At 48.0% G+C, this 17090-nt stretch overlaps 1 protein-coding gene across 4 annotated transcripts in view; it reads right to left on the reverse strand.

Moving 5' to 3' along the window:
- The window catches only part of MVB12B (multivesicular body subunit 12B), a 195176-nt gene that overhangs the window by 165460 nt on the left and 12626 nt on the right, over positions 1-17090 (reverse strand). Inside the window, exons 1-2 of one of the 4 annotated variants that reach the window (XM_006154109.3) lie at positions 14872-15351; positions 11132-11254 (exon numbers count right to left, since the gene is read on the reverse strand). In XM_006154109.3, the coding sequence (XP_006154171.1) occupies positions 11132-11242 (111 nt within the window). In that variant the 5' untranslated portion in view covers positions 11243-11254; positions 14872-15351. Of the gene's footprint in view, positions 1-11131; positions 11255-14871; positions 15355-17090 lie in introns of those variants that run through there. The other 3 variants (XM_006154107.3, XM_006154110.3, XM_027774056.1) reach the window with 3 other exon arrangements.

Here is a 17090-nt window from a genome sequence, read left to right on the forward strand (position 1 = left end):
GCAAAAAAACCCTCCAAAAAAAAAAAAAAAAGAATCCAGCAACCCAGAGTCAGCAACAGACGCTGACCCCCAAAAAAAGGTCTGATAAAAGTCTGCATTCTCTAGTCAAAAGGGGAGCCTAGCAGGACAGAAGACTTTCAGACAGTAACTACTCAACTCTGGTCAAATGCCACATAACACACGGCACCTCTCCCAGCCCATGCCAGCAAAGTCGGAGTATTCTTAGACTTCCACCTTCACCGCCATGCACGAGCGCTCCAACAGCTCCTCAGGATGGTGCCAGGACTTCCATCCCCCCGGTAATCATGAGGCCTCCCCAGCCTCCCTCCCTCGCCATTGGGGTAATGTTGGAGCAGGCTAGTGGGGATCAGGACTTTCCTCATCATACCCAACAGGCCACCTCCCCAACCCAGGCATATTCAGCAGCCGCTGCAAGGTGACCTTGGATGAGGCACTCCTAAGGGAGGTGTCCATGGAGGCCTGTGGGGGTGTGTGTGTGGAATACCTGCCTGTACCCAGCAGGGACAAAGCGCCCCAGCTCCTAGAGTGTCAATGAAGGCAAAGCAGGGAGTCAGCTTCTACCCCAACCAGACAACCACCAGAGATAGGCAACCATCAACCCTTCCCGCGACACACCCGTTCCTGCCAGAAGTCAGCTAAAAGAAAAGGTTTAAGTAAGATCCAGAGTTTCGTAATGGAACCCTCCAAATGTCCAGGTTTCAATGAAAAACCACCTATCACACCATGAAACAGAAAGATCTCAAACTGAATTTAAAAAGATAAGCAGCAGATGCCAAAATCAGGAGACACAGACATGAGAAGTATCTGGGGGAAAAAACAATCAAAGCAACCATCATAAAAATTCTTCACTGGGCCATTATAAACATGCTTGAAACAAATACAAGAATGGTAAGTTTCAGCAAATACATAGAAAAAATAAAGAACCAAATAGAAATTTTAGCACTGAAAAATACAATAGCAGAAACTCAATGGATGAGCTCACAGCAGAATGGGAAAGAGAAAGGAAAAAAATCAGTGAACTGGAAGATAGAATAGAAATTACCCAATATGAATAACAGAGAAAACAGACTGAACAAAAAAATGCACAGTGCCTCAGAGACCAGAAGGACAATAACAAAGATCCAACATTAGTGCCATTAGAGTTCCAGGAGAGGAGAAAGAAGGTGAGGCTGAAAATGTACCTGAAGAAATAATAGCTAAATCTTCCTGAATTTGCCAAAAGGCATCAAGCTACAGAATCAGAAAGGTAAGAAAACCCCAAAAATGATAAACCCAAGTAAATCTCTATCATTTGACATCATTGTCAAACTTCAGAAAAATAAAAAAAAGGAAAATTTTTTGAAAGAAGAAAGAAAGAAACAACACTTTACTTACAGGAGCAAAACAATGTGTATGACAGCAGATTTCTCATTAGAAGTCTCAGTGGCCAGAAGGAACACTTATTTCTTAAGTGCTAAAAATTGTTCAATTTAGAATCCTATCTCCAATGAGATATCTTTCAGGAATGAAGGAAAAATAAAGACACTATCAGATTAAAAAAATGATTTTACAAAAAAGGGTAAATAAAATAGATTTTTTCTTTCCTTTAGATTTCTAATTTTTTTGGGGGGAGATATGAACATCAAAATTAAAAGCACAATTCTATTAACAATGGCTCAAAATAAAATATAAAGTGCTTAGGACTAAATCTACCAAAAGCTGGGACCTTCTCTGCTAAAAACAACAAAATGATGGTGAAAGAAAGAAAAAAAAAAAAGAACCACCAATTAAATGGAGAGAAACATTATGCTCATGAACTGGAACACTCAAATAGTAAAGATATGAATTCTTCTAAAACTGATAAACTGATTCAACATTAATTTCCATCAAAATCTCAACAAGATTTTTTTTTTTTTGGAGAGGTTTTTCCTATAGGGCGTGCACACTCGCCAGGAAGACAGAGAGAGACAGAAACAGAAAGCGAGAAATCACCCCCCCAGGGAGGATAGCCACGCCGCAATCCCTTCTCCTCCATTCTCCTCTCAAGATCTTGGGCACACACGCATACGTGCCCAGTGTGAGTTTAAGCCACCGGGTCTGGGACTCGAACCGCGGTCGGCTACATGGGAGTTCAGCAACATAGCCATTACACTAACTGCTGGTCCCAACTAAACTAATTTTTTTTAAGTTTAGAAATTTTTTCTACTTTATGAAAATACAAATTAAATATTCACATTTTACCTGTTTCCAAATGTCAGAGTTCTTTGTTGGACTTGAAAATACTTTTAAACAAGTCCTTGGCAACCTTCCGGGTTATTCTTGGTGACCTTGATATCCCTTTGGCCATACTTGGGACCAGAGAGTCATATAAAAAAAAAAATCACCTTTGCTAAACCAATTTTGAACAAGAAGAATAAAGTAGGACGGGTCATTCTTCTTAGCTGCAAGATGTATCGTGCAGCCGCAGTAATCAGTGCTGTGTGGTACTGGAAGAGTAAACACGTAGTCTGAAACAGGACAAAAACTGCATAATATACCAACCGACTTGTTTTAAAATTGTTTTCAATTATTATTTTTTAAATGTACTACTGGGCATGTATGCCCACCAGAGAAAGCCGGGGGTGGGGGTGAGAAAGCAAGCCACCAGGTCTGGGATTCGAACCACAGTTGATCATGTGGGAGTCCAGTGGCTTAACCACTATGCCACCTGCTGTCCCCACGACTCATTTTTGACAAAAAAGGGAAAAGTTGCCTCTTCAACAAATGGTGCTAGAGCAATTAGTCTTCTAAAGGGAAGAAAAAAAATAACTCAGACCTAAGTTCACACCTTATACAAAATTTAAATAAAAATGGATCTTGGACCTAGCCATGGTGGTGCGACAGTGGTGCACAGGCTGCAGTGCTGGAAGCCATATGGATTATCAGGCTTTGTTTCCAGGTCAACCTGTACACGCCACGCACGGGCTTGTGTGCCTGTAACCCTGGCCAGCTAGGAGAGACTTGGAGAAACAGTAGCATGAGAATGCTTGTTTCCCTCTCCTTGTCTCTCTTTTCCTCCCAAGAATAAAATCAGTACTTTTTTTTTTTTTTAATGTTTTTGCCATAGGACACATATGCCTGCTGGAGAGAAACAGAGAGACAAAGTGAGAGGGAAAATGAGAAATCACTCTCTGGGGGGAAGGCCCTGTCATAATCCTTCTCCATTTTCCTCTTGAGATTTTGGGCATGCATGCACATGCAAACAATGTGATTTTCAAGCCTCCAGGTCCAGGACTTGAACTGTGGCCAACCAACCACCAATGCCATCTGCTGGCCCCAAAATCAGTACATTTTTAAAAAATGGATCAGAGACTTAAATGTTAAATGTAAAATTATAACATGCATAGAAAAAAAAAAGCATCAGGAAAAAAACTTTGAGATCTAGATGAGCTAGGCAAAACGTTCTTAGATTTGACACAGAAATGTGATTCATGAATGGGAAAAGTAATAAACTGGACCTCATCAAAATGAAAAACTTTTCTTCTGTGAAAGATTCTATTAAAATTAAAAGGCAAGTATGGACTGGAAGAAAATATCTGTAATCACATATCCAGTAAAGGACATGTTGCTAGAATATGCAAAGAACTCTTAAAACTCAACAGTAAAAAATAAACAAGCCAATTGGAAAATGAGTAAAAGACTTTGGTGGAAGATATACAGATGGCAAATAAGCACATGAAAAGATGTTCAACGTCATTAGCCACGAGGGAAACACAAATTAAAATCAAATGAGTTAACACTACACACCTGTAAGTATAGTTAAAACAAAATAAATTGACAATAACAAATGCTGGAGAAGATGTAGAGAAACACACATATCAGCTACAATGGAAAGCAGTTTAGCATTCTCTTAAAAAACAAAACAAAAACTGAAAATGAAACCACCATATGACCCAACAAATGCCTTACTGGTTATTTATCCCAGAGGGATAAAAACTTAGGTTTTCACACACACACACACACACACACACCCCTATACATGAGTGTCTATAACAACTTGGCTCCAAACTGGAAACAATCAAGATGTCCTTCAATAGGAGAATGGCTAAAAAATAGTGGTATATCCATATCATGAAATACTATTTATTAGGTCTTTGGGAAAGTCAAGACATACTTTCTCATGCTTTTCTCTGTAAAAATATGTCATGACTTTCCTGACAATCCGATAGTAATAAAAACAAACAAACTATTAATACAAGCAATACAGTCTCCAGATGAATCTCCAGAGAATTATGCTGAGTTGGTTTTGTTTTTGTTTTTGTTTTTGTTTTTTTAAAAGCCAATCCAAAATAGTTACATTTGGTATAATTCCATTTACGTAACATTCTTTTTTTTTTTTTTTGGAGAGGTTTTTTGCTATAGGGCGCGTGCACTCGCCAGACAGACAGAGACAGAGAGACAGAAAGTGAGAAAGCACCCCCCAGAGGGGATGGCCACGCCGCAATCCCTTCTCCTCCGTTCTCCTCTCGGGATCTTGGGCACGCACGCACACGCACCCGGCGTGAGTTTTAAGCCACCGGGTCCAGGACGCGGACCGCGGTAACTACGTGGGAGTCCAGCGACATAGCCATTATGCTAACTGCTGGTCCCAACATTCTTGAAATTACAAAAATTGCAGAAATGGAGAACAATTATTAGAGGCTATGAGGGTTACAGAGGAAGTGGTGGAGGAGGGACGTGAGTGGCTTTGAAAGGGCAGCATGAGGGACCCTTCTGCTGATGGAATTTCTGATTTTCTTCCTATCTTCAATCCTGCTAAGGAGCCTTGTAGAGACCAAAGAGGAACTGCCCTCCCAGGGATAGCTAATTCTTAGGGACAGTAAAAGACCTGCCCTAGAGCACCCCTTTGATATGCCAACCACCTCATGGCCCAAAGACCTCCTTTCCTCAGCCCAGGGCACTGTGCGCCTACCCTGATTCACCCCAGGCCCAGGCACCTGACAAGAAGGGCCCACACCTGGAGCCCAGAGCTGGCTGAAACGATTCCAGCTCGCACTACACCTACTCCCATGCCTCGCCTTGCCTTGCCTTGCCTTGCCTGTCTGAAAGCCACAGTAAAGGCCCTGCCCAAGCTTTCCCATGTCCCCTCCGCCTTGGCTCTGCGTGGTGTGCTGCATGCCGCCTCTGGGCCTCTCGGGAACTGTGAGTAACCAACTATCTCTTCAATGGCAATCCCCTCTGCCATTAACCACAGCATACCTGAATAAAAACAAAATCCTGGGTATGTTTTAAAACAGAAATGCTCTGCTCCATGACTGCACCACTGTCAGTGTCCTGGTCATGACACTGCAGTAGCATCTGCAAGAGGTTATCACGGGGGAAGATGAGTGGAAGGTGAACAGATCTCTCTGTATTACTTCATACAACTGCACGCACATCTTGGATTATTGCAAAATAAAAAGTTTGGTTGAAACCAAGAAAAAAATTAAAGCCTCATCGTTTCCATCAGTCCAATGAATTGACATTTTGGTGTTAGAAGCCTTCCTAAATAATGAACAGGAAGTTTTTGTGAACAGAAGCAAGTTCCAGAATGCTGCACTGTTCCCGACCAGTCCTCTCCGCTGTCCAGATGAACCATCCACGGAATCAAGAACTAAAGGGAACTAACGTCTTTGGGTCAAAACTAAAACTCATGGTTGGCGGGGGAGGGAGGCCTAGACAAGACCAGTTCCTCTACACCCAGGTGATTTAAGCCACCATTTCTAACATCGTCATCCCAACCATAGCTGATGTTTGCTTCTTTGGCACCCCTGGGGTGGCAGACGCTGTGCTAAGCATGCCATGTGCAAACGCCAGAGTGGTTTTCCTCCCAACCCAGGCTCTGCGGGACCAAGGGGGACATGGGGTAAGACCCAGGACAGATAACGGAAGTGTGGCGAATTCGGGCCACAGGAAGTGAAGGCCCACAGCTGCTGGTCAAACTGCTTTTCATGTTTTGATAAATCTCAATTTAATGTATTTTCTAACAAAATAAAAAGGAACATCTGGTGCCTTTTATCAAAGCAAGCTCGTGTTCTTAAAACAATCTGTGATACAAGCCCCAGAGTCGGTGGTTATTTCTGCAGTTAGGAGTAGCCCATGGGAAGCACAGTAATGCCCGGAGGGACTGGAGAGAGCAGGAACGGCTCCTGGGCTTGCTTCTGTGTTGCTTCCTGGAGGCAGAGTTACAGGAACTGCAACCGCCCAAGGCTCTAGGTGCTCACTGTCCTGGCTCAAGGGGAACCGACAGTTCTTCTGCACGGCTAGGGGCCTCCTGCCACAGCTGTGGCTTTTTGGGATCCATGTGAAGCTGTGATGGGGCTGGATACATCACTATTTCCTGCATTCTCCACTTGATATCTACTGTATGTTTTAAGCAAGATATTGCTTACTGTCTTCGCATGCTATTCATAATGTGATTGCTCAAATTCCTTGAGCATGACAAAAATAAACTCCCTTCAACCTGGATCACCACTTACTAGATTTCTTTTCTTTTCCTACTTTGTTAAGTGAACAATAGGACCATGTTTGCAGGTTTAGGATCTTAAATTCATCCCTCCCTATGCTCCCTAGATCCAGCCTGCCAGTCCAGCAAGGAGCTGGGCTCCCCAGAACCCCCACAGGCCCTCACATGTGATGGTTCAAGCATTTGAAACTCCAGTTATTCAGAAAACTCCTACCACGTTTTGGGCATATATGAATTATGCAGGTCTAACTTTTTTTTTTTTTAAGAATATTTTATTTTCATTATTTTTAAAATTTAACCAGTCAGAGAAAGAAGCAAAGGGAAAGTGAGAAAGCAAGCCATCAGGTCCAGGACTCGAACCGCGGTCAGGCATGTGGGACTCCAGTGCCTTAACCATTATGCCACCTGCTGGCTCCAGGTCAATGGTTTTTAAGAAATGTTTTGTTTCCGGGAACCAGCAGTTAGTGTAATGGCTATGTTGCTGGACACCCACGTAGTCAACCATGGTTTGCGTCCTGGACCCGGTGGCTTAAAACTCACGCCGGGCGCGTGTGTGTGCGTGCCCAAGATCCCGAGAGGAGAATGGAGGAGAAGGGATTGCGGCATGACCATCCCCTCTGGGGGGTGATTTCTCGCTTTCTGTCTCTCTGTCTCTCTCTGTCTGTCTGGCGAATGCACACGCCCTATAGCAAAAACCTCTCCAAAAAAAAAAGAAAAGAAATGTTTTGTTTCCTAATTAGATTCAGAAACAGTGTTGACAGAAACGGAAATGGGGGAAAAGGAGAGGGCAGAAAGGAAAGGGAAGTGGGAACTTCTAATATGACTGGTCCAGGTGCTGCCCACAGAGGCCACATGGCGATCAGAGGCCATGGCTGAGCTCCACCTACCTCTCAGGCTCGGTCCCTTTCCCTGCCTATCAGTGACAGCCCCCGGGACACTATGAGCAGTATGACGTGACACAGCATCTTTTCTGGCCCCACGGCCTCTCCTAGGACGGGTTATGCCTGTCATCCTTGCTTCAGGACCATGATATCCGGTCCTCTCTCCCGACCTGACCCAGGTGCCACATAAGCACCTCAAAATCAGCATGTCCCAAACTGACCCGATCCCCTCACTCCGCCCAGCCCACTTGGCCATCGATGCTCCTACGTCGGCAGCGACCACCAGAGACCCCTGCTGCCCAGCAGCATACCCTTGTGCCACTCTGATCCTGTCCTGCACCTCTGTACCCACTTTTCTACCTTCGATCCACTTTTTCTGTCAAAAGACACATACGTGGGTCCCGTGCCCGGTATTCCCATTGCCTTCAGATCCACCCGTTTCTTCCAGTTCCTGTGTCAAAAGCCTGAGGCAGGCTCCAACCCTCTCCCCTATGCTAACCCAGGGCACCCCACCCACCCGTCTGCTCAACACACACGGCAGACACAGGCCTAAGGATCTTTCCTTAAGATCCCCATGACTCCCACCCACTCAGGTCATGGCCAGGCTCCAGCGTGTGTGACAGTCCCCACTTGATCTGGCCTCATCTCTCTGCCCTTCCTCACCCTCACCTTTCACCTCATGGAGCCCCACCTACCAGCACCCTGGATTTCCAGGGCCACATACAACCGCAGGTGCTCAATGAGCATGTGTGACACCAGGAATAAGTCCACGCATGAGCAACAGTCAGGGCAAGCTCACCAAGGAGCTACCTGAACTGGGTTTGGAAGGATGAGTCAGCTTTCACCGAAAAAGGGGACACAGGCATTTTGGAAACAGGGAAAACCTGGGTCCAAAGTATCCTGTCTAAAGTGGTCTCATGGTGTGGCAGCTTTGGGTTCTGAGCTGGAAATGTTCACTTGGCAAGGTAAGTCAGGGGTCAGGGCAGCTGAGGCGGGGTGTGTGTCACCGGGAAGACACGGAAATACATCCAACCACAGTCCCTAATGATGTCCAGCTCCATGCTCCCTGGACACCCTGGAGTGACCGGGAAGTCAGAGGTTAAATTCTGTGCTGGGAGTTGTGGCACGAAGTGCTTCCTTAAAAACCGACTCTCCACGTGTGATAAAAGAACACGTGCCACCCCTGGCAAACTCCAGGCATCTGTGACCAGGCGCTGTGGCACCACAAGGACACGACCCTCCTCTCTCCGTCAGCTGGGATTCCCCGAGCAGCCGCCCCTCCACCTGAGAGCAGTGCCCAGCAGAAAGGGTCAGCCGCTTCAGAGACCGCAGAAGAGGGACAATAAATGGAGAAGTTCAGCAAATAATCCCCAGTCCCCTAGCCGACGAAGCTTCCCCTGACCCAGAGAGAAGGGAAGCTACTGAATTAGATTTTTATAAATGAACATTTGGCATCTCTGACTAGGAGCAGCCACCGGGCCGGAGCTCGTGGTGACGCAGTTGCACTGCGCAGGGTCTGCAGTCCATCTGGCGCCTGACTCCCGGGGCTGCGTGGTCGCGGCTCTCCATACTCCTTGCACAGGGAGGGATTAATCTGAGGCCGAGCCGACAGACGGAGAGGTCTGGCCACCATCCGCAGCAGGGCTTCCTCGTCAGTTGCTACAAAATGCCTCGCGCTCCGGTCTAGAGGCCAACTAAATAAGAAACTCGGGAGTGAAAGCAATGGGAAGAACCTTTTCTCACCCTGCCCACTCTGCCATTCCCCTGGAACTTGGGGTCAGACCTTTGGGAGCTCTTGAGATGCTGATCTGAGAACATTCCAGAGGCCAGTACAATGAGATGATTCCCACCCCTCTCCGGGAAAGGGCTTTTAGAGGGAGCCCGGACAGTCTCCACTCCTGGCCGCACTCAGGCTGTGTAATTACCAGGCTGACTAGCCGAGCCCCTTGCCCTGCTCACCTTCCACTAAAACGCACGGGGCAGCATAATCATGCAATGTGCTTATTAATCCTACTCATCTGACACCACGCTCTTCTGCCCCAGGCTAGATGTTAGGAGAAAATGATAGGGATAGATTCTGCTCCTGTCAGACTCACCAAGACTTTCGGAAAACCGAACGACCAAAGGCCATCTGCCACCCACTCGCCAAGCACTGCAATGACCCCGAAGGTACAAGCAGAATGTTAAAGACACAGATGGGGACAGCAGGAAGATGGGAAAGCCCATGCCCTGGGCCCGAGCTCTCCCAGCCTTCCTGGAGCTCAACCCCAAGCTGTGAGACCTGAGCTGTCCTCTCCCAGGGCCTGAGCTCCCAGCCCTTGCCCTGATTCACGAGTGCTGCTTCAGACCAATTCATCAAAAGACACTTGGGCTTCTCCAATCAGGAACATTTTTATTAGCTTCCCCGGGAGTTCTTATGGCACAAAGCTATACCTAATCATTCTATTTTATAGAAAGTTCTGTTCATATAGAGCCTTGAAGTCAGACAGCAGGTAAGACTCAGCTTGGTCAAAAAGGTTTCCCTCATTCTTTCACTTTTAAATGTTATCACTTTCAGACAGTGAGGACAGAGATGGGGAGCAGTTTAGCAGGCTCCTTCCCCATCACCCAGGACCCAGCTCAGCTGCCCACCCACTCCTCCTGGGCTGTCTGGCCATGTCTAGAGAGCTTTGTGGTTCTTGTCCCTGGGGGAGGAAAGGTAGGTGCTATTGGTGTCAAGTAGACAGGGGCCAAGGCTGCTGCTGAAGACCGTCTGATGCACACATCAGCCCCAGAGCAAAGAATTCCCTGCTGATCTGTCACCAAATGCCAATAGTTGGAGGCTGAGATCCCTGCCTTAGGGCTTCTGCTGCAGCAGGCATCAATCGCAGCCATCCCACCTTGGGGACATACGACGCTAATCCAATCACTGCGGCAAGTGTTCAGGGCTGGTGAATGAGACACATTCTCTTTTATTCTTAAGAGTTCTTGGTGCACAATTTTGATACCCAAGAATAAAACATTATCATAACACAACCTGATGTTACCGAATGTTACCTAAGCTCTAGGTCAGAATTCCTATTGAAACACCAGTGACGGATTCTGAGCATCAGGACTACTGAACGCCAGCACAGGAGTCTGCTGAGAAGCCAGAACAGTTCTCTGCTCAACTGCGACAGTGGCCAGCCCCAGCACCAGGCCTAGGGAGAAGGCTGTTCCTGACGATTCATCACAGCCAAGGACTGAGACTCTCCCGGCACTTCTGGGAGCCTGGAGTCTCCAAATCAGCAAGTGGAGAGAAAGCTGTTGTCCTTTCAGTCCTTCGGGGATTGCAGACAGCCAAGTGTGTTGATGGGTAGAAAACTGCTTTGTAAACTATAAAGAACTGTACAAATGTACAACAATACATTTCTGACATCTGCACGTGCGTGACAATATATGACAACCAGCAGGAGTTTCCCTAGACATTTTGACCCTTTTCATGACATATCACAACTAGAAGTGACTTTGGAGATCAATGAGTCCAACCCCTCAGTTTTACGGAAGGTCATTATGACTCTCACACAGATCGTGCAACAGGCGATGGCCAAGGCCAAGAAACAGCCCAGGCTCCCGTCTGCTGGCCAGCCAGGATACTCCCACGGCCCTCCACTGGAGATGCTGTCCCTCCTCTAAGTACTCTAAGTTCCTAGACAGAAAAAGCATGTCTTACGCATAAGGGTCCGAGGGTCTTGGACACAGGAGGTAAATGTTGAATTGGTGAACAAAATGTGCAGTCTTCACTTACCACATCGTAGCCAGTCGGGGCTCGGTTCCGAGAAGCCACCACCCCGACTCCGGTGATGGGATCCATGGACGTGTCTGGCAAGGCTTCTGAAAGGTCTTTAACTTCAGGCATGGTGGATTGGTTCTGTTGCAGAGAGGGTAGAAAGAGAGCACAAAATTCAGACTTGGTATTTAAAGTAAACAACACAAAGTCTCAAAAAATAGAACCTGAATCTTGGGGCAAAAATATCCTGAGCTGGGGTCAGCAGGTGATATGGTGGTTAAGGCACTGGATTCCCACATGGCCAACCACGATTCAAGTCCTGGACCTGGTGGCTTGAAAATCATGCCAGGTATGCGTGCGTGCATTCCCAAAATCCCAGGAAGAGAATGGAGGCAAAGGGATTGGGGTATGTCCATCCCCCTCAGGGGATGATTTCTCACTTTCCTTCTCAATGTTTCTCTTTATCTCTCTGGTGGACACATGCACTCTATGGTGAAAAAACTACAAAGAAAAGAAAATATCCTGAACGAAGTTCCCATACCTGAATTGGCTGTAAGGACCCTGACCTCACCTGACCCTTTCCTCAGGTCAGCAATTCACTCTGAACCAGCTGTGGTACAGTGCCTGCCCTAGAGGCTGTCTTCCATAGGCTGGGGCCACATAGAGAGGGCCAAGTTTGGTTCCCAGTCCAATTACTGGCCAGGCACAGTGCTATGAGTGGTGCCAGAAACCTGGAGAGGCTGAGGCTGGAGGATCAAGAGCTTGAGTTGGCTTGGGCGTACGCCAAGACCGTGTCTGAAAATGAGCCGGGCATGGTGGCCTGCACCTGGAGTCCTAGCTGGGATGCTGAGGCAGCAGGATCACGACAGCAATACCCTGTCTTAAATAAAGGGGGCAGGGCAGCAGGTGGCGTAGTGGTTAAGGCACTGGACTCCTACAGGGCTGACGGCTAATCCAGACCTGGCAGCTTGAAAGTCACACCAGGCGCGTGTGTGTGCATGACCAATCCCGAGAGGAGAGTGGAGGAGAAGGGATTGTGGAGTGGACACTAGGGGGTGATTTCTCACTGTCCCTCTCACTGTCTCTCTCTATCTCTCCAGTAAGTGCACACACCACACACCCTCTGGCAAAACCTTAAAAAAGGAAAAAAAAATTTCAAATCACCTCTGACCTCTGCTCTTCTCAAGTTAGCACTGAATGATGACCTAACACAGCTAATGAGGGCTTGTCTCTGTTCTACAGAGCTGATTTTGACTCAAACCCAAAAGTGAAGTATTCTCAGCTCTACTGATCAGCTGCCTGATTTCTAAACAGATATGGGTAGTTCCTCTGACAATGAATCAGACATGGCTAAGTCTGCCTCAATCCCTCCTTATGGAGTGCAGACTTCAAACCCAACCCCTCTACCTCCCACGATCAAAGTGACTCTCATCAGTCAGAGCTTTGCAAACACATAGAAGAAAGCACACTGGGCAAGGGACAAAGGAATGGTATTCGAGTCCAGGCTCCGTGACTCGTGACTCACTAAGGTAACTTGGAGTAAGCAATTTAACCTTTTAGAGCCTCAATTTTCTCAACTAAAAAGCCAGGTCAAAGACTGACAGTTGCAGAGCTAATGTGAGGATTCAGAGTCAATGAAAATGAAAGGCCTAGAGAAGCCTCTGGTACAGAATAGGTGCTCAAAAAAAGCAGGGAAGAGGGGCAGGCAGGTGGTGCGGTGGTTAAGGGCACTGGACTCCAAGGGCAACTGCAGTTCAAGTCCCGGACCTGGCAGCTTGCTTTCTCACTTTCCCTCTCCCTCTCTCTCTTGCTGTCCCTTTCGGGTCAAATTTAAATAAACAAATTTCTTTTCTTTTTAAAAAAAGGTAAATAAAAATAAAAAAGCAGAGGAGATGGCAGGGTCTAGGGTAAACAGCCAGTTGGTCAGAAATGTGGTGGGCACCACACCCTAGAGGACAGGCAGACCCCTCTGTTGTGTTTAACACCCCCTGCTCCCCCAGGTCAGACAGGTACTTACTCGGAGCTAAAACTAACCATGACCATAATTCTTTCTGGGCACTTTGAGAGAAGGGGAGGGAAAACGGAATCATTACGCTGCTGCCAAAACTGCCTCTTGATGTGACCAGAGGAGACAGGTGGGCTACAGAGAGCACTAGTCTGGGCAGCTGGAGAGGCAGTCCACCGGAAAACAAGTAAAAAAGCCAACACCTTATGTAGATGAATTTAAGTACTTTTAAAAGGACATGCAGTGAAAAAGAGCAAGTTAAATTCCACCTCCTTCTGCAGCAATTAAACTCCACTGGCTGTGGGTCTGCCAGATTTCCCAAGGCTGGTGACTGCTTCTAAAGCAGACCTAACAGCCTGCCCGACTAGGCAGGCAAGAGGAATATCTCACTACTCAGTCTAGAATCAGAAAAGGCAGAGGCCGTTGAAAATGAGTGCAGCCTCCTAAGTAAGAACAACCCAAATGCTGTGTGCAAGTCACCCACGTAGTCACGGAACCCACAAAAGGCTTCAGAAACAGACTTGCTAATGCAATGGAGCCAAGTCCCGATCAAGGCTCAGAAGCTGGTACTCTCAGCTTCTGTTTATGACAAAAGTTAAACTAAGTCATGCTTTACTTAATTCCACTAAAAATAAGTTCTGAAAGGCCAGGGCATGGGGACAGAAAAACCACACTGCATTGCTGACTCATTTTCTCTTTTCCAATTCCATTCACCAGTCAAGTTTATCTGCACATAGCACAGAGCTTAGAGCTTCCTGCACACAGTAGGCATCACGTAACTAACAAGTGAGCACACATGCACTGCCCCCCATAAAGGATCAGAAGTAAACCAGACAACCAGGACTGAGCCCTGATGGGAAAGGGTCCGCCCTGGAAACATCCCATGTTGTAGGTAACATGAAAATAACATTGCCACAGTTAGCAAAATATTGGGACCTGCTGTTGGCTACCAAAATGCTCTGCAATTAACAACTCATTAACAGAATGTACCAGTTCTGCCAGTGCTAAAATATCATGCTGTGAATTTAATAAAGAGCATGTGCGTAAGTTTTTTAAAAGAGAGTATGGCCTCTACTAAGAGAGAGAGGGGGGAAGAAAGCAAGGAAGGGACGAGAGAAGGAAGGCGAGAGAGGCAAGATGCAGGAAGGAGACCCAGGAGGCGTGAGTGCGAGCGTTCGCAGGCTGCCCGGCTGCGGCTGCGGCCACGGTCCCGCCCGGCCCGGCCCTGCCCTGCCCTGCCCGGGCTCAGGCCTGCTCCCAGCATGCACCGCGGCCCCAGCGGACTCCAAGATGGCTGCGGGCGGCCCTGGGGATCAAGGCGGCCTTTGTGAAATAGAGACAAATGGCTGCTCCGTGTGCTGCGCCAACTCGGGGAGGAGGGAGCCCCGCCATCCGCCGGGGAGGCTTTTAATGAGAAACGCCCAAGATATCCACGGCAGAGGCCATCACTCACAGCGGCTTGCCCTGAATTACATATTTTCTGACTGCAAATTACTTTTAACAGCGTCTCTACCGTCACTTCAATTGACCTTCCTAACAAAAGGCCGTTTATTAACTAGCACTCGGCCGTTTCCCGGGCTGCGTGGAGCCAGGAGACAGCAGGGATGGCACCGCTGGGTCCTCAGCCGCCGGGGGTCGCAGGCCAGGCACCTGCCGGGGGGGAAAGAAGGGGCCACTAATGGGAGCCCGCAGAGCGCATCTGACCGTGCAGGGGAGGGCCAGGAGTTGGTGTGTAAGACCAACATGAACCTGCCTGGCAAGGGGTGATCTACGGCAACGACGCTGGATTCAGCTCCTCCAGCGGCCTCTCCATCTCAAAACCCTAACAGGAGGAGCGCACACTGAGAGGCCCCTGCTGCCATTGCTGCGTGCTCTGCAGTGGTCACAAAGCCTTTTCAGGCCCCTCAGCTGATGCTCACTGAGAGGTGGCCAATCGTGTTGTCCCTATTTCACAGGAGAGAAAACTAAGGTCCAGAGTCTTCAGACCAGGCAGCTGGCAGAAGGCAGAGCTCAGTGGGACCGCTGGTCTTCCTTCCTGGCCCTGGTCTGCTTCAAATTACACTGGGCACAGAGGGACCAACAGCCCATCCCATCGTGGACCACTAATTATATTTTAAAATGCCAAAGCTCTTCTTTCTCTAGCCATAGCTCAATAAGTCAAGCAAGGGGGAGAAAAGTACAGAAAGATAAAAGTAACATGGGATTAATTTTCCTCACACCTCCGTTTCAAGAGTCAACATTCCCCTCGTAAATAATTTACAACAATAAAAATGAGCTAAGGCCATGTTTGTGTAGGATGGAGGTAAATTTCAGCCTAATGAGGGAGATCTGAGTACCGCACAGGAGGGAATAGGGTGATCGATGGCGTGGAGCTAGCGCGATCGACAGCGCACAAGGAGGGGCTCCACCTCCAAGCAGAAGTCTGGGGCCGACCTGAGTAGGGCAGGGCGAGACAAAATGGGGAAACCTCTGCCGTCCTGGCTGTGGCAGCCAGCAGGGCTCTATAGGGAGGGCCAAAAGTTGACCAGTCCGTTTTTCTTAATGGACATTGAGATTTTTCAGAATTTTACCACTGAGCCCATCTGCAACTAAGATGGTTCTCGCTAAATGCCAGGTTGAGAATGCAGGCACCTGGGAGATCCGTCTGCCCTTGGGCATGGGGAGACTGTAGTGGTACCTCTGACCTTGAGGTGGTCCTCCTAGTTTAACCTTAATCGTGATCCAGTCGCAATCAAACCTTTCCCAAGTGGGCTTTCAGCCTCTGCTAGAGATTTTCCGAGGCTAGAGGCTGCAGAGCCTCGCTCTAGGTAGCCTTTGCTGTGTTGGTCCCTGTGAGGGCTCTTCTGAAAGGAATGTGTGTACAGGTATGTGTGCATGCATGTGCACGCATATGTGTACAGACTGGGCAAGATGGGGAGGGTTAGGATGAAGTGTCTTCCAGGCCAGGAGGATTTCTTCCACTATGCCACGCTCAAACGAATACAAGGCTAGGAGAAAGCCGCTTCCCCTTGTGCCTGCAACGCTGCAAACAGTGCTGGGAGAAGCCCAGCTCCCGGCGCTGCAGCAGCCCGCCAATGCTGTCATCCCAGGTTCACAGAGAAATGAACTTTAACTAGAAAGCCCCTGCATACAGACGGCACACTGCTCCCTTGTAGCTGATCAAAGAATTACTACAACAGTGTGCTTAATCCCTAAAAGTCAGCAGTGCTGGGCTTAACTGCTGAACATTGTTTCAGAATCAAAGGCAGTGCCTCCCGGCCCCAGTCTGGGAGAAAACTGAGCTACTGTATCACAGTTGAAAACTCAGGGGAACTTTGATATCATCTCTGTTTAATTTCCACGGCCCCAGTGAGCCTGGGGTTTATCTCGTTTTATCAACTCCCGTACTGAAATCAAAACCCAGCCAACAAAGCTCAGGCCTCTCTCCACAGAGGCCCTTCCAGCAGCGGGGCGTGGGCTGACGAGTTTAAAGTGCTTTCAGGGGCAACAACTGCAGGGGGCAGCGGTGCTACCTTCAAAGCAGACACTGTAGGCAGTGGGCATGGCATCCGGCCTCCATGGCATCCCGGCATCCCTGCCACAGCCAGGACGGCAGCTCAGAAATAGCGCCAGTGCCGCCTGCCAGGGCAAAGGCATGACTAGCGCACAACTTTGGAGGAGAGTAATTTCCAAGTATTAAGGGGGCAAGTTAAACGAGGCTCCTGTAATTGAAATGACAAAACCAGTGGGCTAATTAAGTCCCTACAGAAGGACAAACTTGTGATCAGCTTGCCTGAAATCCAATGTCAAGGGCACTAAAGACATAAACTGTCTGCCCACATCTACCCGCTCGTGGGACTGGGGAAGGGAAAGGAATAAATCTTTCGTTGGCGGTGGGAACAGTCCGGGAGCAGGGTTAGTGCTGGAAAGCCTGCCACTATGGGATGGTGGAGGTTCTGGGCCTGTTTCCGGGCAGCGGCGATGGTCAGCAGG

The sequence above is a fragment of the Tupaia chinensis genome, unplaced genomic scaffold (genome assembly GCF_000334495.1).
Source record: "Tupaia chinensis unplaced genomic scaffold, TupChi_1.0 Scaffold000394_1, whole genome shotgun sequence".
Taxonomy (NCBI): Eukaryota; Metazoa; Chordata; class Mammalia; order Scandentia; family Tupaiidae; genus Tupaia; species Tupaia belangeri.